The sequence below is a fragment of the Molossus molossus genome, unplaced genomic scaffold (genome assembly GCF_014108415.1).
Source record: "Molossus molossus isolate mMolMol1 unplaced genomic scaffold, mMolMol1.p scaffold_m16_p_13, whole genome shotgun sequence".
Taxonomy (NCBI): Eukaryota; Metazoa; Chordata; class Mammalia; order Chiroptera; family Molossidae; genus Molossus; species Molossus molossus.
Window position 1 is genome coordinate 15,238,559 of NW_023425348.1, and position 23,426 is coordinate 15,261,984.

At 36.1% G+C, this 23,426-nt stretch overlaps 1 protein-coding gene and 1 pseudogene across 1 annotated transcript in view; both read right to left on the reverse strand.

The window, feature by feature from the left end:
- CUNH11orf65 (chromosome unknown C11orf65 homolog) overlaps positions 1 to 23,426 on the reverse strand; it is a 111,812-nt gene that overhangs the window by 16,710 nt on the left and 71,676 nt on the right. The window contains exons 5-7 of the mRNA XM_036259486.1: positions 9,253 to 9,306; positions 5,857 to 6,057; positions 4,301 to 4,431 (exon numbers count right to left, since the gene is read on the reverse strand). Of these exons, the coding sequence (XP_036115379.1) occupies positions 4,301 to 4,431; positions 5,857 to 6,057; positions 9,253 to 9,306 (386 nt within the window). The remainder of the gene's footprint in view (positions 1 to 4,300; positions 4,432 to 5,856; positions 6,058 to 9,252; positions 9,307 to 23,426) is intronic.
- LOC118627707 lies at positions 7,342 to 9,242 on the reverse strand (annotated as a pseudogene).

Consider the following 23,426-nt stretch of genomic DNA (forward strand, 5'->3'; position numbering starts at 1 on the left):
TGCATCCAGCAAACATAAGCTGAGTAGACAGAAGTTGTCCTTATCAAGAATATTAGAATATAGCACTTTTTTATTGTTTTTCATTTTAAGATCTACATTGATATTTTATTTTAAAGGTTAACCTATCCTGACATTGTATTTATTTATTAATTTGATATTTATTAGGAAGTGGCACAGTGGTGGTGTAGAGCTAGGATCTGGTATTGAACCATCTGGCTTTGACTCTTCCTTCTGTGATTTACTAGCTATAGAAACTTTGCCAAACGATCTAGCCTTTCTGGGCCTCCATGTCCTCTTCCTTAAGATGGCAATCATTATACTACCTCCACCTAGCATTCTTGAGAGGTTTAGAAGTGTATATCCTGTAAAGCATTTACAACAATCACTGACACACAGTAAGCATTCAATAAAAGAAGGCTTACACAATCCTGGATGGCAAAAGATGTGACAGTGACAAAATATATCCCTGCCTTCAAGAAGTATCTGCTTTGTCAGACTTTAAATAGACAATGATTTATGAGAGCAAATGCATTTTACAGAAGCAGGAACATCTTCTTAATTTATATTGGTTAGTAAGAGCACAGATTGTAAGAAAGTATGATTTCACAATTTTTCTTCACTTAATGTTTATTGAGTGTCCTCTGTTTGCAAAGCAATCTGTACAGAGGTGAAATTCCCTCATGGAACTTGCAATCTTCCACTTCTATACTCTTTTCCCTAAGGCACTCAGTAGACATGTACTAAATGAAAAAATAAATGATCATACCCATTGGCCCAGATTGATTGACTAATGCTCATGCCACAACAAAAATACATTTAGAAATCAGAAACTTCTGGAAGGCTGGAGGTGAATGCATTTTTTATGTGTTCCTCCATGTTTTACCTTCTCAAATATATACAGACACTTAAGATTAGATTTGGAAATTGGGTGATACTCTTTTTTCCTTTTATTGATTGATTGATTTTTGAGAGAAGGAAAAACATCAATTGGCTTCCTCTCATGAGCTTTCTGACTGGAACTGAACCTGAAACACAGGTATGGGCCCTGACTGAGACCCTTTCATTCTATGGGATGACACTCCAACCAAATGAGCCACACCAGCCAGGGCTTCTTTTTCCTTTTAAATGGTGATATACAACAATTCAGATATCTATTTTTGTTCTCGGACTTTATTTTAAAGGGAGTTATAGCCCAGCCTGTGTGGCTTAGTGGATTGAGCATCATCCCATGCATCAACTGGTCACAAGTTCGATTACTGATTAAGGCACATGCCTGGGTTGTGAGCTCGACGCCCACTAGAGGGTGTGCATGTTCTCTCATGGATGTTTCTATCTCTCTCACCCTCCCCTACTCTCTCTAAAAAAAAATCAATACAAATATATGCTGATGCTCTAACCACTTAGCCACACTGGCCAGGGCTAGCTGTAGGTGTTTTATAGATGCCCTTTATCAGGTTGAGAAGGTTCTTTCTTTTAGTCCTAGTTTGCCAAGAGTTTTTATTATGAATGATTGTTGATTTTTGTAAGTACTTTTTCTGCTTCTATTGAGATTGATCTTATGTAAGTTTCTTTTTAAGTCTGTTAATGTGAATGGCATTGACTGATTTCCAGATGTTAAGCCAACTTTGTATTCCTGGGATAAACTCCATGTTATTTATTATCCTTTATCTACGTTCATGAGATATATTGTTTGTTATTTTCTTATATTTTTATTCTAAGCTTTGAGTGGTTTTATATCTGGTAATACCTTATAGAAATTTTAGGATGTGTTCCCTCCTTTTTCTGAAAATATTTGTGTACAATTTGTATTACGTCTTTCATAAATTTTTGCTAGAATTCACCAGCAAATCTATCTGGACTTGAGTTTTTGTGGGAATTTTTTAAAAGTACAAATTCAAATCCTTTAATAGATATAAGACTATTCATGTTATCTTTGTTGTTTTTGAATGAGCTATGGGTTATATCTTTCAATGAATTATTCTTTCACTTAATTTTTCAAGTTTGTGGGCATTAAGTTAATGATACATCTATATTGTTTTCATGTTTGTAGGGTCTATAGTAGTATCTGCTTTCATTTCTGAAATTTCTTATTTGCATGTGTTCTCTCTCTTTATACACATTTATTAACAGGTTTATAAATTGCATTGCTCTTTTCAAAGGAAACAAGTTTTGATTTCAGTGATTTTCTCTGATAGTTTTCTGTTTGTAATGTCATTGATTTCTGCTGAGCTTAGATCATTGATTTGAGATCTTTCTCCTTTCTAAATATATGTAATCCTATAGGTTTCTCTGTAAGTACTGCTTTAGCTGCATCCTCCAGTTTTGATATGTTGTATTTTCATTTTCATTAAGTCAAAAATATTTTCAAATTTCCCTTGTGACTTCTTTGACTCATGGATTATTTAGAAGTATGCTATTTAATATCCAAAGATTTGGAGTTTTCCAAAAATTGTTTTTGTTATTAATTCTATCTTTTTTTAAAATTTCTTTTTAATTCCATGGTGATCGAGAACTACCTTTCTCTGATTTTAATGTTTTACACTAGTGGATGTTTTTTTATGGCCCAGAATACAGTTTATCTTCATGAATGTTTCACGTTCACTTGAAAACAATATAGTTTATGTTGTTGGGTGCAGTGCTCTATAAATGGCAATTACAAAAAAAAATGTCAAGTCAGTTGATAGTGTTGCTCAAGTCTTCTATATCTTTACTAATTTATCATCCACTTATATCAATTACTAAGAAAACTGTTTTGAAATCTCTATTATAATTTTGGATATATCTATTTCTCCTGTCAATACTATTGGTTTTGTTTCATGTATTTTAGAGCTCTTTTATTATGGAAACAAGTGTTTAGGATTATATCCTCTTGATGAATTTACACCTTTATTACTTTAAATGACACTTTTTATCTCTGGAAATGTACTTTGCTTTGAAATCTACTTTGTTAGACATTAATATAGTCACTCCAGCTTTCTTTTGATTACTGTTAGACCCTTTTCCATGCTTTTACTTTTAATCTATTTCTAGTTAACATTTAAAGTTAATTCTTGTATATAACATATAGACCATTTACATTTAATATGATTAGTGATATATGGTTCATTTTAATCTACGTCATGCTATTTGTTTTCTATTTGTCCTGTCTGTTCTTAATTTCCTTTTCTCTTTTTTCAGCCTTGTCTTGGATTAATTGATTGTTTTTTTATTATTTTATTGTATCTCCATTATTGGCTTATTAGACTTACATCTTTGTTATTGTTGATTTTATGGTTGCTTCAGGGTTTGTAGTATACATGTTTAATTACCATGGTCTACCTTTAAGCAACATTATATCACTTCATATGTAGTATAAGGAACTTCTAACAGTGTATTTCCATTTCACCTCTCAACCTTTGTGGTATTGTAATCATACATTTTATTCTGCTCTACTATAAATTAATAAATACCATAACACATTGTCATTGTTTCTGCTTTAACTAGCAAATTACCTTAAAATTTTTTTACTTTATTTAGTAATTGTGTAATATGCTTATATTATAGTTTTGTAATTATTTTTGGTATTCTTCATTCTTGTAAGGATTCAGATTTCAACCTAGAGTCATCTTCTGCCTGAACTTTAACATTTTTTTGTGCTGATCTGTGTGATGAGAGAATAGAGCTTTTGTTTGTCTGAAAAGTTTTTCTTTCATTTTCATTTTTAAAATATTTTTTTGGCGGGTCTGCTGCTATTGATCAATTTCTCTCCTCACATGGGATCTATTTTCCTGCCTCTTTGCATGCCTGGTATTTGATTACTATATAGTAGACATTGTGAATTTCATATGATTTTAGGTACTGGAGGTTTTTGTATTCTTTTAAATATTTGGGGGCTTTGTTCTGGTATGCAGTCAAGTAAACTTGGAAACAATTTGATTTTTTGACACTTGCTTTTAACATTTGTTAGATACCAGAATGACTTTTAGTACAATCTGTACAGTCTCATAAGGCAGAGAGAAGTGTTGAGTGGGCCAAATGAAAGTTATTGATATATAAGAGTAAATGCTCCTTTTCATATCTGATGTTTCAATAGAATGTGACTTCCTTGAGGACCAAGATAGCATGTCTTTTTTAAATTACTTCCTGAAGCTCAACTATGTCTGGCACATAGTAGGCATTTTTTAAATGTTTTTTATGTATTTTTAAAAATATAACTGTAACTTTACATTTTCTTTTTAAAATAACAATTATTTTAGTAGTAATAGAAACAATTTAAAATCTTAAAATACTATATACTTCTTTAGTAAGTCTTTCAACTTACATTTGCCTCATCCATTCTATTTTTCTAATTTTTCTTTTCTTTTCCATATCTTGCCTTCTCTTCAGTTTAGAGAAATGAAATTTGCTTTCCTTTTTGTCTCCCACCACTGCATCTTCAGGTGACATCCAAAACTATTGAGAAATAAAAAATGAATACACTAAATGTTGAAATACTAATTGTGAGGTTATCTGACTACAGACAAGAACTTTTTTGTGCTCAATTGGAATATGCTGAGATAGAAATAGAGGATTAGATAGACCCTTTTAAGGTATTTCTAATTCAGTGACAGGTGAATAGCACACTGAGCCTTCCGAGGCACATGCACAGAAAGACTGACAAAGTACTAGTATACTGAGATACTTAAGTATGTGTTGAATGAATAAATGAATAGAGATATTCTAAGAGTATTAAGTTTCTCGTAAGAACACACCTGACCTACTCTTAGTGCTGGTGGCTTCTGAAGACTCTGATCCCTAAGGAGTAGGGGCACCCTCCAAGAACACAGAAGTCTCACCATTGGGTCCTAAGTGTTTGTGGTTTCCCCTGTACAACACTTTATCCTAACTGGTTGTCTATTTTCCTACTTCTGATTCATCCCCCCCGCCACACACACACACATTAATGAGGAGAGTTTGCTATTCCCCACAACATTCTGTATTTGCCACTATTAAACCACATATTTACTACATTATATTGAAATATCATGTGTACTAAATGTCTCCCTAATGAAAAGGCAAACTACTTGAGGAGAGCAACTATTCTCATTTACTATTGTATCTCTAGTATTTGGTACAATGCCAGACACATGCTTAGTATGCAATAAAATTTGTTGAATGAATGAATGACCACATACCTTGATCCTTTTCACTTTTCATACTTAGTATATTCAACATAACACATTCTATAATCTGTCTTCCAGAGATTGAGGATTTGATTAAGATACTTGAGGCAATATAAACAGACATCTGGAGCATGTTAACCTATAAAACGTAAGCTTACAAATATCCTTAGGTAGAAATTCTTTCCACAAAAGGGAGATTAAACATAAGTGTCTATAAAAAAGTTCCTGAATCATATATATGCATGAGGAACTATGTATATTTAAAATCATTCTGTTCAATTAATATAAATACATGTTAAATCTCCCAACACCATGAAATTTCTAATGATTTTCCACTAGTCTCTGCTATTACAAGCTCTGTAAGAGAAAATGTTACATTGTTCTCAAGAATTCCCACCTCCAATCTAAGGATTAATATAGAGTCAACAAATTCTTCAAATATGCTTTGATGGCAAACTGCTGAATACAAGGGAGTATCTAAAAATGGCTTCAATCAAAGCTAATTACTAAAAGTACAAATAAATGTAAGGAAGAAAGAGATATATTCCCATATCTTGAAATATTAGTAACCTTAGAGGAGTTAACTTAAAGCAATTTCTATCAGCTAAATGACTAGGATTTACTACATAAAAATATAATTTTAAAATTAAATTTTGAAAAGATAAATTGGTTTATAAATATATAAGATTCAAAATTAATATTTCTTTTTTCTTACTGTATCAGAAACAGGCCTCCAGCCATTGTTCTCTGTACGATGATACCAGCCACTCTGATCTCCTTCCTGAAGATTATCACTTTTAATATGAGATTTATATTTTGCTGAAAGTTTTGTGTAATCTCTAGGGCTATTAGCACATAGATCTTCAATATGTCTCTCAGTAAAAATTTTATAGTATATGTTAGGTGGAAATTTATCCTGTAGATGGAAAAGTTCAAAGGACCATTGTAATTTAATAACAAAATAGTTTACTTAAAAAATTTACATTTTTAAATTTTTTAAATGAATTTTATTTATTTATTTTTGTTACAGATGTTTCTCTTTTTCCCCCCATTAACACCCTCCTCCCCATCCCTCCCCGCCCCATTCCCAGCTTTGTTTTCCATGTCCATTGGTTATGCATACATGCATATAAGATCTGTGGTTTATCTCCCACCCACCCACCCCCTCTTTTGAGGATTGTCAGTCTGTACCCTACTTCCACATCTCTGGGCCTACCCTGTTTCTCAGACTGTTATGTTCATTATATTCCAGAAATAAGTGAAATCAGTGATATTTGTCTTTCTCTGTTTTGCTTGTTTTGCTTAGGATAATGCTTTCCAGGTCCCTCCATGTTGTCTCAAAGGATAAGAGATCTTTCTTACAGCTGCATAGTACTCCATTGTGTATATGTACCACAGCTTTTTTATCTATCCAACTACTGATAGACACTTGGGCTGTTTCCAGATCTTAGCTACTGTAAATAGTGCTGCTATGAACATGGGGGTACATATATTCTTTCTGATTGGTGTTTCTAGAAGTGGGATCACTGGATCAAATGGCAATTCAATTTTTAATTTTTTTGAGATAACACCATAGTGTTTTCCATAGTGGCTGCACCAGTCTGCATTCCCACCAGCAGTGTACTAGAGTCTCCTTTTCTCCACACCCTCACCAACACTTGTTTGATGCTTTGTTGATGGTGGCCATTCTGACAGGTTTGAGGTGATACCTCATAGTTGTTTTAATTTGCATCTCTCTAATGATTAGTGATATTGAGCATTTCTTCATATGTCTCTTGGCCATTTGTATGTCCTGTTTGGAGAGGTGTGTATTTTGCTCTTCTGCCCATTTTTTAATTGGGTTTTTTGTCTTCCTTTGTTGAATTGTATGAGCACTCTAACCTAGCATTTTAGTCTAAGCTATTCCATGTACACAGCTGACATTAATTACAAAGTACAACTTAACAAATGCTAGGGGAAAATTGTTTTTAAGTAGCTTTTTACAGGTATTGAACTTATCTTGCACACTTAGGTCATACATACAGGGCAAAGTCAGAGCTTTTATATTTGAGTTTATTCTTCATTTAACTTTCAAAACACTATTATAGTTGAATATTAAAACAAAAATAATAGCAAGTAGTGAGCATACTATGATTACAGTCCTTCACTTGTTCCCTACTGTATGTAAAATGCCAACAGTGAGTGTTATTCACTGGCCCCATTAAGAGGTCTGACACGGAACACCACCCCTAGAATGATCTTCATCATCCTCATATGCTTCTCCATTGCAATGGTGCTGTCTTTCTTTTTATTTTTTTTTTAATCCTCATCTGAGGACACTTTTGCATTTATCTTCAGATAGAGCGGGAGAGAGGGAGGGGGGAAGAGAGAGAGAGAAACATCACCATGAGAGAGACACATCGACAGGCCGCCACCCACATGACCCCCACCGGGGTCGGGGACAAACTGCAACCGAGCAGGAACCGAACCTGGGACTCTCTGGTCCAAAGGCCGATGCTCCAGCTGCTGAGCCAAACCTGCCAGGGCAACGCCGTCTTTCTTGATTCGGATCAAAGTCCACCAGTTCTATCTGGTCTATTTCATCAGTCTCTTCTACTTCCTTCCTTTCAGGTAGGAGTTTTTCCAGCAAAGAGAGTTTATCAGGAGAGAGAAAGCCATTCTCAGGAAAGTTTACCTTAAATTCGATGGTTAGGCAACCCTTTTCATATGGTCTATGATAAACTGGCATGCCTTCATTTAGCACACACTTGATATCTTCATGCTTGACAATTGACCTGGATGAGAGGTGATGACTATTGTCCTATTGTCAAGAGTAGCTATTGGCTTTTGGAAGCCACACAATGCTTCAACCAGCTGTATGTTCATTCTCACAAAAAAGCCTTCTCCTCAAGTGAAAACAATATGGTCCTTCTGATCTAAAACAATGATAGTATCTCCTGGTTCCAGTCCTAGTTCTTGATCTCCTTCACCATGGAATGTTATCGTCTGGTCATCTTTCATGCGTTTATCAATATGAGTTTCTAGAATCTTCTTCTCTTGAACTATCTTCCTTCCATTGTAGCTTTTTTTTTTTTTTTTTTTTTTTTTTTTTAATCCTCACCCGAGGACATTTTCCCACTTTTTGCACAGATAGAGTGGGAGGGAGAGAGAGGAAGAGAGAGAGAGAGGGAAACATCGATGTGAAAGGGACACATCGAGTGGCTGCCACCCGCACGACCAACCAGGGCCGGGGACAAACTGCAACCGAGGTACATGCCCTTAGCGGGAACCGAACCCGGGTCTCTCCGGACCGCAGGCGGATGCTCTAACCGCTGAGCCAAACCGGCCAGGGCCCATTGTAGCTTTTACATCTATCTTTAGGACTGATCCCTTCCCTATGGCCCTGGCACTCTGTGCACACAGACTGAATATGCTGAACCATTTCTGACCCTATCTGATGAATTCTTATTTGCATTCCAGTACCTGGGCAACTGGAACAGCACTCTACTGCTCCTTTCTTACCACTTCAGCCTTCACATTTGTCACAAATCACATTCTTTTGCAGAGCTAGTTTTCTTGTTGCACCATTATATAAATCTAAGTTTACTGAGAGCTGATGCACGACATTTTTACCTCTTCTTTCTCTCTGCATCCTTCCTCCTTCTCCAAAAAACATATCAAAGATGTCCATGAGGAAGCCAAAACCACCACCTGGTCCACCTTCTTTAATTGCTTGCTCTTGTCCTTTGTCACATAATTCCCTTTTCTTTGCATCAGAGAGCACTTTGTAAGCTTCAGAAATCTGTTTAAACTTCTCTCCTTCATTTGGATTCTTATCAGGGTGGTACTTCAAGGCCAACCTCCTGTAAGCCTTTTCAATTCTTCCTGGGTGGCATTGGGTTTGACCCCCAAAACATCATAGTGAGTGGTTTCTTTCACCAGTTTTGACAGCCAAGGAGCTCGCCAAGACAGGTGTGGAGGAGCTGCAAAGGTCACGATACTGCGCACAGCTCAGAAAGCCGCCTCTCCTCCACCTCTTACTGAGTGTTCTGGAAAGTTCCCAAAAATTTACATCTTTTAAATTTCATATAAATGTGCTATAAATGAACTACAAGAATTCATCTGTACTTACACCACCTAATCTGAACCGAACATGAATGCCAGCAGCAGCATCTAGAAGCTCTGCCTATAAAAAAAATACCACTTTTCAACATTCTGTATATACCAATTCACTACTTCTCACTCTATCATGTTAAAATAATTGCTGAATATTAATTTATGAAATAAATCAAGTGACTAAACTTAAAATAATTTTTAAAGTAGAAAATATGTTAAGATTTAATTTCTTATAGGCATCTTATAAGTAAAACAGTTTACATGATAACTGGAAAAATAATATAAAAGCGTTTAATTTCTATCCAATATATAAATATAAAAGTCAAGTGATTTGTTATTCATAAAACAGAAGTTTTAAATAAGTCCTCAAATATATGATTTACATATTAAATATTGCTTTACAAGTAAATTCAGAGAAAAATTTATGATTGGTGTGAGTTTAACACCAGATGACCTTTCCTAACTAGCTTTTATTAAATAAGAAATTCATTTTTAAATTTCTTAAGAATTGTATATAACCAGTCTTCTAAATTTTAGTGCCCTGGACCAAATGAAAAATAGAGAAAAAAATATTTGGTCCTCTATTAGAGACCAAACATTTCAACTCTGTCTCCTAATAATATTAAATTAGATGTGAAAATAGATGTTATCCTAAATTGTTTAGTCCATAAAGCCTTAAAAAACATTAGTTTTACATAATTTTCTCCTGAGTAAAAATTATATATACATATGTACATATATAGGATTATAATTCAAATATGAAAAAAAGATGTTTTATAACAGTATCTCAAAGTATATATTCATAAAATTCATAAAGTATATACTTTTATGTATGAATATAAATATCTTTTATCCACTAAAGTAGGCAAATCTTAAATGTATATATAGCTCCATGAATTTTTACCCTTCTTTTAATCAGTTAAGGAGAGAAGCTAATCACATTAATCCAGTCAGAGATTTAGTCTGAATGCAGTTTTAGTAATCCATGTCTAGTTTGTTCACTTCTAATTGTTCCCTATTTCTCAGATATCCTGACAGGTCCTATCTCCTCAACAATGAAAGACTATGGGAAACTCAGTTACACTCTTTGGAAGATCTGAGCTTAATTTTTTATCCTTCTACCATCTATAGACTCAAATAGGGGTGGGGGTTGGCTCTGTATTTGAGGTAGTTCCCTTCTCTCTAGTATGATTTTGTCTCTTAAGTTGATGAGAGATTTCATTTAGTGTAACAGCATTATTTAAACTGGAGTTAGATTAGTTGTAAATTGGTTCACTACAAACTCTAACACAAGCAAAAGAAGAGTTAAATACAAGTATAATTTATATACTAAGAGAGGAGAGAAAATATAATCATAAAATGCTCAATTAAAACCAGAGAGAGAAGGAAGGATGCAGTGAAGGAAGGGAGGGGAGAAGGAAGGAAGGGAGGAAAAGAGAGAGAGAGAGAGAGAGAGAGAGAGAGAGAGAGAGAGAACGAATGAGAACAAGGACAACAAATACCCTTACCAGTGGTACTCAACTTTCCTAATGCCGTGACCCTTTAATACAGTTCCTCATGTTGTGGTGATCCCCAACCATAAAATTATTTTTGTTGCTACTTCATAACTGTAATTTTGCTACTGTTGTGTCTTAGGTGACCCCTGTGAAAGGGCTGTTTGACCCCAAAAGGGATTGCCACCCACAGGTTGAGAATCGCTGCCTTAGGAAATACTGTTAGGAAATGGTAACTAAAATGGTAAATCAAACTACATCAATAATCACTTTAAATGTAAATGATCTAAATATACCAATTAAATGGAAGATTGTCAGAGTGGATAAAAAATAAGACCCAACTTTATGTTGTCTACAAAAACCCACTTTAAATATAAAAACAGTGTTTGAAAAGCAAAGGAATGGAGAAAGATTATACCACTTTAATACTAATCAAATGAAAGTTGAGCAGCTATATTAATTTCAGACAAAGCTGAATTCAGAGCAAGAAAAATGATCAGAAATAAAGAAGAGCATTACATGATGATAAAGGGGTCAGTTTTCTAAAAAGGCATAATGATCCCTAATTTATATATGCCTAACAACAGAACATCAAAATATGTAAGGCAAATACTAATAGAACTGCAAGGACAACTGGGGGAATCACTATTATATTTGGAGACTTTAACTCCCCTCCATCAGTAATTGAAAGATTCAGCAGACAGAAAAGCAATAAGGCCATAATTAAACCAAACAACACTATCAATAACTGGATCTGGTTGACATTTATTGAACACTTCATCTAACAATAGCAGAATATACGTTCTTCTCAAGCTCTCATGGAACATTTACCAAGATAAAACACTTTCTGGTCAATAAAACATGCCTTAACAAATACAAAAGAATAAAAAGTATACATAGTATGCTCTCAGGCCCCAATGGAATTAAACTAGAAATCAGAAGCAGAAGGACAGATAGAAAGCCCCAAACTTGGAAATTAAACAACACACTTCTAAATAACAAATGGGTCAAATAAAAAGTCTCAAGATTTTAAATTTTAAAAATTTTTAACTAAATGAGATGAAAATAAAGCTTACCAAAATTTGTGAGATGCAGTAATAATAGTGCTTAGAGAATAATTTAGAGCATTGAATGCATATATTAGAAAACAACAGGAACCGAAAAATGGCGGCGGAGTGAACGGAGCTACACAGACCGTCTCCCAGAACCAAACTGGAATTACAACTATAACACAGACAAATCGACGGGAAAAACCAACAGAAAAGAAGCTTGCGAGGACCATACAACGAGGGACACTGACTCCATCCCGGTAGGCTTGCGAAGGCGCGAGACGGGGCTGGGAGCCCACAGTCGGCAGCTCGGCAGCGGTCTCAGCTGGGATCAGCGCCCTCGGGTTACACTCCCAGGCGGCTCCACAGCGCAGAGCCGGGACAGAGGCTGAAACAGCCACAGCCACTCACCTTGGGCTCCGGCGGAGGGAGGGCGGACTGGACTGGAACTGTGTCGGGACACTCGGGGTTTGGAGGGCTCTCGGAGCTTTGGCTGAGTGCAGCCACTCAGGACGGTGGCCACATTGCTTCTTCCCAGGGCTCTGGGGAGAGGCAGCAGCCCCTCCCTCGGAGATCCAACCCCACCCTGTGGGCCATTGAAGTGTTAATTGAGGCTCACTAAGGACCAGCATCTGCCCCACCCTCGTGAAAGCCCCTTGGCTGAGCACCAGAGGGAGTTTTTCAATCAACTGACAACCCAAAACTCATCAATTAACCTAGACTGCTAGCTTCCAGGCAAAAAGCTAGAGGATAACAGTACGTTTCCTGGGCTGGCAGCTTTAACCAGGAAAGTAAGACTTGACAGTGGTGTTCAACGCGGGTCCTCCCTCGCTCATCTAAACACAGGAGAGGGAGCCACAAACAGCAGAACACCAACACCCACAGGGAGAACTTGACAGGCTCCAAAGCCCAGAGTGATAGCTAAAATGGTGAAACACAGAAACAGAAGCCAAATGAAAGAGCAAACCACCTCCACCGAAGATGAGATCAATGTGGAGCAATTAGGCATGTTAACAGAGCTAGAATTCAGAGCCATGATCTTGAGGAAGCTGAACAGCATGAGTAAGGACATAGAGACACTGAAAATAAGCCAAATGGAAATTAAAAACCAACAAGAAGACATAAAAAATGACATATCCGAAATGAAAAACACATTGGAAGGTTTAAAAAGCAGAGTAGGGGAAGCTGAGGACCGGATCAGTGAATTAGAAGACAGGGTAGAAAAAATCAACCAATCAGAAAAACAAAAGGAAAAAACTATTAAAAAACAGGAAGACAGCTTAAGAGAACTATGGGACAACTGGAAACGTAATAATATTCGCATCATAGGAGTCCCCGAAGAAGAAGAAAAGGAGCAAGGGATAGAGAATATATTCAAAAAAATAGTGAGAGAAAACTTCCCTAATTTGGTGAAGGAAGAAGGCATTCAAGTTCAAGAAGCACAGAGAGTCCCAAGTAAGAAGAACCCAAACAGGCCCACACCAAGACACATAGTAATTAAAATGCCACAAATTAAAGACAAAGAGAGAATCCTAAAAGCAGCAAGAGATAAGCAACAGGTTACCTACAAAGGGAACCCCATAAGGCTCTCAGCTGACTTCTCACAAGAAACACTACAGGCCAGAAGGGAATGACATGAAGTAATCAAAGTCATGAAAAACAAGAATCTGAATCCAAGACTACTCTACCCAGCAAGGCTATCATTCAAAATAGAAGATCAAATAAAGAGCTTCCCAGACAAAAAAAAGCTAAGGGAATACATTAGCACCAAACCAGCACTGCAAGAAATGTTAAAAGGACTGCTGTAATTAGCAGTAGAAATGGGAACAAAAATAGAACCACACTAAACAAAAATGGCAATAAATAAGTACATATCAATAATCACCTTAAACATAAATGGATTGAATGCTCCCATAAAGAGACACAGAGTAGCTGATTGGATAAGAAAGCATGACTCATCTATATGTTGTTTACAAGAGACCCATCTCTCAACAAAAGACTCACATAGGTTGAAAGTGAAGGGATGGAAAAAAATTTTCCAAGCAAATGGAAAGCAAAAAAAAGCTGGGGTAGCAATTCTCATATCTGATAAAATAGATTTCAAAATGAAGACCATAACTAGAGACAAAGACGGCCACTACATAATATTGAAAGGATCTATCCAACAGGAAGATATAACCTTGATAAACATATATGCACCCAATATAGGAGCACCAAAATATATTAAAAATCTTCTGGAGGACTTCCAAGGAGAAATCGACAACAATACAATCATAGCTGGGGACTTCAACACCCCGTTGACAGCACTGGATAGATCCTCTAGGCAAAAAATTAGCAAGGAAACAGAGACTCTAAATGAAGCACTAGACCAAATGGATTTAATAGATATCTACAGAGAATTACACCCCAAAACTACAGAATACACATTCTTCTCAAGTGCACATGGGACATTCTCAAAGATAGACCACATGATAGGACACAAACTAAATCTCTACAAGTTCAAGAAGATTGAAATCATATCAAGCATCTTCTCAGATCACAATGGCATGAAACTAGAAATCAATTGCAACAAGAACATGCAAAGACATTTCAACACATGGAGGCTAAATAGCATGTTATTAAACAATGAATGGGTCACCGAGGAGATCAAGGAAGAAATCAAAAACTTCCTGGAAACCAATGAAAATGAACACACAACAACACAAAATCTATGGGATGCAGCGAAAGCAGTTCTGAGAGGGAAGTTCATAGCACTACAGGCCTACCTCAAAAAACAAGAAAAATTTCTAATTGACTGTCTAACCTCACAACTTAAAGAATTAGAAAGCAAACAAAAAGAAAACCCCAGAGCAAGTAGAAGGAAGGAAATAGTAAAGATCAGAGCAGAAATAAATGACATAGAGACCAAAAAAACAATTCAAAGGATCAATGAAACAAAGAGCTGGTTTTTCGAAAAGATAAACAAGATTGATGGACCCTTAGCTAGACTCACCAAGAAACAAAGAGAGAGAACCCAAATACACAAAATCAGAAATGAAAGAGGAGAAGTAACAACCAACACCACGGAAATACAAAAGATCGTTAACAACTACTATGAACAACTATATGGCAACAAATTCGACAATCTCAGCGAAATGGACAAATTTCTAGAAACACACAGTCTCCCAAAACTATTCCCGGAAGAGATAGAAAACTTGAACAGACCAATAACAACTAAGGAAATTGAAGAGGTAATCAAGACTCTCCCAGCAAACAAAAGCCCAGGCCCAGATGGTTTCACGGGGGAGTTTTACCGAACATTCAAAAAAGAACTAATACCCATTCTCCTCAAACTATTTCAAAAAATTCAAGAAGAAGGAAGACTTCCAAACACGTTCTATGAGGCCAGCATAATTCTAATTCCAAAACCAGAAAAAGACACTACGAAGAAAGAAAACTACAGGCCAATATCCCTGATGAACATAGATGCCAAAATCCTGAACAAAATACTAGCAAATCGGATCCAGAAATACATCAAAAAAATTATTCACCATGACCAAGTGGGATTCATTCCAGGGATGCAAGGCTGGTACAATATTCGCAAATCAATAAACGTGATACACCACATAAACAAAATGAAGAATAAAAACCACATGATCATATCAATAGATGCTGAAAAAGCATTCGACAAAATCCAGCATCCATTTCTGATAAAAACGCTCAGCAATGTAGGAATAGGGGGATCATATCTCGACATAATAAAGGCCATATATGAAAGACCTACAGCCAACATCATACTCAATGGACAGAAACTAAAAACATTTCCATTAAGAACAGGAACAAGACAGGGATGTCCACTTTCGCCACTCTTGTTTAACATTGTACTGGAAGTCTTAGCCACAGCAATCAGACATGAAGAAAAAATAAAAGGGATCCAAATTGGAAAGGAGGAAGTGAAACTGTCATTATTTGCAGATGACATGATATTGTACATAGAAAACCCTAAAGACTCCATCAAAAATCTATTAGACTTAATAAATGAATTTGGCAAAGTAGCAGGATACAAAATTAACGTCAAGAAATCGACGGCATTCTTGTACATCAATGATGAACTCACAGAAAGAGAAACTGAAAAAACAATCCCATTTACCATCGCTCCAAAAAAATTACAATACCTAGGAATAAACTTAACCAAAGAAGTAAAGGACCTATTTGCAGAAAACTACAGGTCATTGAAAAAAGAAATAGAGGAAGATATAAAAAAGTGGAAGAACATACCCTGTTCATGGATTGGAAGAATTAACATAATTAAAATGTCCATACTACCCAAAGCAATCTATAGATTCAATGCAATCCCCATCAAAATACCAACGACATATTTCATAGAACTAGAACAAATACTTCAAAAGTTCATATGGAACCAAAAAAGACCCCGAATAGCCACAGCAATCTTGAAAAAGAAGAACAAAGTTGGAGGGATCACATTACCAGATATCAGGTTATACTACAAAGCGACTGTAACCAAAACAGCCTGGTACTGGCACAAGAACAGGCATATAGACCAGTGGAACAGAACTGAAAACCCAGAAATGGACCCAAGGCAATACGCTCAATTAATATTTGACAAAGGTGGCAAGAGCATACAGTGGAGTAAAGACAGCCTCTTTAATAAATGGTGTTGGGAAAATTGGACAGCTACATGCAAAAAAATGAAACTCGACCATCAACTTACACCATACACAAAAATAAACTCAAAATGGATAAAAGACTTAAATGTGACCCGTGAATCCATAAAAATTCTAGAAGAAAATGTAGGCAACAAAATTTCGGACATCATACGGAGCAGAATTTTCACTGATACATCACCTAAGGCAACAGAAATAAAGGAGAAAATGAAGACATGGGACTACATCAAACTAAAAAGCTTCTGCACAGCAAAAGAAACGATCATCAAAATGGAAAGGCAACCCACTGTATGGGAGAACATCATTGCCAATGATGTATCAGATAAGGGGTTAATTTCCAATATATACAGAGAGCTCATACAACTCCACAAAAGGAAGACAAAGAACCCAATTAAAAAATGGGCAGAGGAGCTGAATAGACACCTCTCCAAACAGGACATACAAATGGCCAAGAGACATATGAAGAAATGCTCAACATCACTAATCATCCGAGAGATGCAAATTAAAACAACAATGAGGTATCACCTCACACCTGTCAGAATGGCCGCCATCAACAAATCATCAAACAACAAGTGTTGGCGAGGGTGTGGAGAAAAGGGGACTCTAATACACTGCTGGTGGGAATGCAGACTGGTGCAGCCGCTATGGAAAACAATATGGTGCTACCTCAAAAAATTAAAAATTGAACTTCCATTTGACCCAGTGATCCCACTGCTGGGAATATACCCTAAGAAGCCTGAAACACCAATCAGGAAGAATATATGTACCCCCATGTTCATAGCAGCACTATTTACAATAGCTAAGATCTGGAAACAGCCCAAGTGTCCACCAGTAGACGAATGGATCAAAAAGCTGTGGTACATATACACAATGGAGTACTATGCAGCGGTAAGAAAGAAAGATCTCTTATCCTTTGAGACGACATGGAGGGACCTGGAAAGTATTATCCTAAGTGAAAGAAGCCAAGCAGAAAAAGACAAATACCACATGATCTCACTTATATACGGAATATAATGAACATAACAGTCTGAGGAATACAGTAGACCGAGACACATGGAAGTAGGGCACAGACTGACATCCCTCAGAAGAGGGGATGGGGGGTGGGGGGGTGGGAAGAGATAAACCACCGAACTTATATGCATGTATGCATGACCAATGGACATGGACAACTAAGCCGGGGACAGGGTGGAGGGGTGGGGGTGGGGGGTGCCAATGGGGTAAAAAGGTAAAATATCTGTAACAAAAAAATAAATAAAAATTCATAAAAAAAAAAAAAATAAATAAAATAAAAAAAAAGAAAACAACAAAGAACTGAAATCAGTAATCTAAGCTTCTACCTTAGGAAAAGGCCCTGGCCAGTTTTTCTCAGTGGTTAGAGCATCGGCCCATGGACCAATGAGTCATGGGTTCAATTCCAGTCAAGGGCACATACCTCAGTTGGGGTTCGTCCCCGGCCCTGGTTGGGGTCATGTGGGAGACAACCAGTCGATGTGTCACTCTCGCATCGTTGTTTCTCTCTCTCCCTCCGTCCTACTCTATCTGAAGATAAATAGAGAAAAAAATCCTTGGGTGAGGATAAAAATTTTTTAAAAGAAACTAGAAAAAGAAAACAAATAAAAACTAAGCAGAAAAGTGAGATAAAAATAAATTTATATAGAACCAAAAAAGATCCTGAATAGTCACAGCAATCTTGAGAAAAAAGAACAAAGTAGAAGAGATCACAATACCGGAATCAAATACTACAAAGCCATTGTAATCAAAAGAGCCCGGTACTGGCACAAGAACAGGTATATAGATCAACAGAACAGTACAGAGAACCCAGAAATCAACCCAAGCCATTATGCTCAATTAATATTTGACAAAGGAAGCAAGAGCATACAATGGAGTAAAGATAGTCTCTTCAATAAATGGTGTTGGGAAAATTGGACAGGTACATGCAAAAAAAATGAAACTAACCCTGCCGGTGTGGCTCAGTGGATTGAACATCATCCCATGGACTGAGAGGTCCCTGATTGATTCCCAGTTGAGGCACATGCTTGGGTTGTGGGCTTGATTCCCAGTAGGGGGCATGCAGGAGGCAGCCATTGATGTATCTCTCTCACATCAATGTTTCTATCTCTCTCCCTTCACCCTCTTTAAAAAAAAAACAATAAAAACTAATTTAAAAAAAATGAAACTAGACCACCAACTTACACCATAACAAGAATAAACTCAAAATGGATAAAAGACTTCAATAAGTTGTGAAATGCATAAAAATCCTAGGAGAAACCATAAGCATCAAAATCTCAGATATCTCACATAGCAGTACACCAGTAACATAGCCTAGGGTAAGAGAAACAAAGGAAAAATGAACAAATGGCACTACATCAAAATAAAAAGCTTCTGCACAGCAAAAGAAACCATCAACAAAATGAAAAGGGGCCCCACTATATGGAAGAACATATTTGCCAATGATATATCTGATAAGGGGTTAATTTCCAAACTATATAAAGAACTCATACAACTTAACAAGAGGAAGACAAACAATCCAATTACTAGATGGGCAAAGGACCTTAATAGACATTTCTCCAAAGAGGATATATAGATGGCCAAAGAGACATATGAAAAAATGTTTAGTCACTAATCATCAGAGATGCAAATTAAAATGACAATGAGGTATCACCTCAAACCTGCCAGAATGTCTACCATCAACAAGTCAACAAATGATAAGTGCTAGTGAGGATGTGGAGAAAAGGGGACTCTAGTACACTGCTGGTGACTATGCAGACTGATGCAGCCACTATGGAAGACATTATGGAGTTTCCTCAAAAACTAAAAATGGAACTGCCATTTGACCCAATGATCCCACTTCTAGAAATATATCCTAAGAATCCTGAAACACAAATGAGAAAGAATATATGCACCCCTATGTTCATAGCAGCACTCTTCACGATAGCTAAGGTCTGGAAACAGCCCAAGTACCCATCAATAGATGAATGGATAAAAAAGCTGCGGTACATTTATACAATGGAATACTATGCAGCTGTAACAAAGAAGGATCTCTTACCCTTTGAGACAGCATGGAGGAACCTGGAGAGTATTATGCTAAGTGAAATAAGCCAGTCATGGAATGATGAGTATCCCATGATCTCACTTGTTTATGGAATCAAATGTACAAAATAAACTGATGAACAAAATAAATCCAGAGACATGGAAGCATGAAACAGACTGATGAATCTCAGAGGGAAGAGGAAAGGGGGGAGGGCAGGAAGAGATTAACCAAGGAACTTTTATGCCTGTATGCATAACCCATGGACAGGAACAATAGTGCAGTGGATGCCTGGGTGGAAATAGGAGCAGAATGGAGGGGGGTCAATAGGGGAAAAAAGAGTGTACATATGTAATACTTTCAACAATAAAGATAAGTTTTTAAAAAGAAATAAACAATTAGATAAAAATAAATAAATAAAACAGAAATCAATGAAATTGAAAACAGGATATCAATAGAAAGAAAATCAAAGAAACTAAGAACTGATTCTTTGAAAAGATCAGTAAAATCGGGTTCTTTGTCTTCCTTTTGTTGAGTTGTATGAGCACTCTATATACATTGGAAATTAACCCCTTATCTGATATAGCATTGGCAATTATGCTCTCCCATACAGTGGGTTGCCTTTCCATTTTGATGATTGTATCTTTTGCTGTGCAGAAGCTTTTGAGTTTGATGTAGTCCCATATGTTCATTTTCTCCTTTGTTTCTGTTGCCTTAGGTGATGTATCAGTGAACATTCTGCTGCATACAATGTCTGAAATTTTGTTGCCTACATTTTCTTCTAGGATTTTTATGGATTCATGAGTCACATTTAAGTCTTTTATCCATTTTGAGTTTTTTCTTGTGTATGGTGTAAGTTGATAGCCGCCATCAACAAATCATCAAACAACAAGTGTTGGCGAGGGTGTGAAGAAAAAGGAACTCTAGAACACTGCAGGTGGGAATGCAGACTGGTGCAGCCATTATGGAAAACAATATGGTGTTACCTCAAAAAATTAAAAATTGAATTTCCATTTGACCCAGTGATCCCACTTCTAGGAATATACCCTAAGAAGCCTGAAACTTCAATCAGAAAGGATATATGTACCCCCATGTTTGTAGCAGCACTATTTACAATAGCTAAGATCTGGAAACAGCCCAAATGTCCATCAGTAGATGAATGGATAAAAAAGCTGTAGTATACACAAGGGAGTACTATGCAGCTGTAAGAAAGAAAGATCTCTTATCCTTTGAGATGACACAGAGGGACCTGGAAAGTATTATCCTAAGCGAAACAAGCCAAACAGAGAAAGACAAATATCACATGATCTCACTTATTAGTGGAATATAATGAACATAACAATCTGAGGAATGGGGTAGTCCCAGAGACGTGGAAGTGGGGTGCAGACTGACAATCCCCTGAAGAGGGCGTGGGGGGAGAGATAAACCATAGAACTTTTATGCATATATATATGAACAATGGACGTGGACAACAAAGGTGGGGACATGATGGGGAGGGAGAGGGTAGGGGAATCAGTCGGGGAAAAAGGAGAAACATCTGTAACAAAAATAAATTATTAATTAAAAAAAATAAAAAATATATATTAGTTTATTTAAAAAAAGAAAAGATCAGTAAAATCAATAAGCTTCTGGACAGGCTAAATTAGAAAATAAAGAGAGAAGAGATAAATTACTAATATCAGAAATGAAAGAGGGGCCATTCATGGACACTAAAAATAATAAATATGAACAGCTCTATTCCCACATATTTGATAACCTACACAAAATGCAGTTCCTTGAAAGATAAAACCTGCCAAAACACACAATAAGAAATAGAAAATCTAAATAGACCAATATCTATTTTTAAAAATTGAACCAATAATTAACCTTTCAAAACAGAAAGCACCAGGCCCAGATGTGATCACTGGTGAATTCTACCAAATATTTAAAAAAGAAATTATACTTAATCTTTACAACCTCTTTCATAAAATAGGGAAGCAAAGAGAATACTTCCTAATACATTCTACGAGGTTAGCATTACCTGAATACCAAAATGAGACAGATATATTACAAGAAAGAAAAACTATAGACCAATATGTCTCATGAACACAGACATAAAAATGCTCAACAAAATATTAGCAAATCAAGTCCAATAATGTATGAAAAGAATTATATACCATGACTGAGTGGGATTCATTCCAGGTATGCAAGGCCATTATCACATTATATCAGTAGGCTAAAGAAGAAAAGTCATATGATCGTATCAACAGAATGAGCATTTGACAAAATCCAACAACAATCCATGACAAACATCTTTGTCAAACTAGAAATAGGGGGTACTTCTTAAACTTGGTAAAGAACATTTACAACCAACTCACAGCAAACATCGTAGTTATTGGTGAGAAACTAAATGCTTTTCATCTAAGATGAGGAACAAGGCAAAGATATCCCCTCAACATTATACTGGAAGTCCTAGTTAATGTAATAATAAGAAAAGAAAAGAAAAGCTACAAAAAAAAATTTTTTTTAAGCTCTCTTTGTTCCCAGATAACATGACTGTCTATTTTTAAAATCCCAGTGAACCCTGGCCAGTGTGGCTCAGTAGCTTGGGTGTCATCCAATGTACTGAAAGGTTGCTGGTTCAATTCCGATCATTGCACATACCGGGTTTCAGGCTTGATCCCTGATGGAGGGTGTGCAGGAGGCAGCCAATCGATGTTTCACTCTCACATCAATGTTTCTCTCTCTCTCTAAAAACTAAAATAAAATAAAAATCCCAATGAATCAATGAAGAAATTCCTGGAACAAATAAGCAATTATAATAATATTGTAGGATATCATGTTAACATACAAAAGTGCATTACTTTCTTATACACCATCAGTGAATAATTGAAATTTGAAATAAAAAACACAATGCTATTTACATTAGGACCAAAAAGTAAAATACTTAGGTATAAATCTAAAAAATATGTAAAAATCTATATGATAGAAACTACAACACTGTGATAAAAGAAAAGATCTAAATCAGCGGTTCTCAACCTGTGAGGCACGACCTCTTTGGGGTTGAACTACCCTTTCATAGGGGTAGCCTAAGACCATCGGAAAACACATATTTCCGATGGTGATTCATAACAGTAGAAAAATTACAATTATGAAGTAGCAATTAAAATAATTTAATGGTTGGGCGTCACCACAACATGAGGAACTGTATTAAAGGGTCGCAGCATTAGGAAGGTTGAGAACCACTGATCTAAATGAAAGGAGAGATATTCCATGTACCTGAAATAGGAAGACTCAATACTGTCAAGATGTCCATTCTTCACAACTTGATCTGTAGATTAATGCAATCCCAATCAAAATACCAGCAAGTTATTTTGTGGATATGGACAAAATTATTCTAAATTTTATATGGAAAGGCAAAAGACTTAGAATATCCAACACAATATTGAAGGGGAAGAACAAAATTGGTGAGCTGATACTACCCAACTTCAGGATTTACTGTGAAAGCTACAATAATCAAGATAATGTGGTATTGTTGAAAGAATAAATAGATAAATGAAGCAGAGAGAGCCTGGAAATAGCCCCACATAAATACAGTCAACTTATCTTTTGTTTGTTTTCTTTTTCATGATTTATTGTGGAAAATACACATAACATACATACCTATAACAATTAAAATCTTAACCATATACAGTTCAGTGATATTAAACAAATCATTGTGAAAATCATTACCACCATTCATCTTACCTTTGACAAAGAACCAAAGGCAATTCAATGGAGAAAGGATAGTTTTCAGCAAACAGTGCTGAACTGTGCATCCACATGCAAAAATTTTTTCAAATGAATCCAGACACAGATCTTACACTTTTCACAAAAAACTAGATATAAAATACAAAATTATAAACTCCTATAAGATTACATAGTAGAAAATCTAGGTAACATTGGGTTTGATGTTGACTTTTTTTATTTTTATTTTT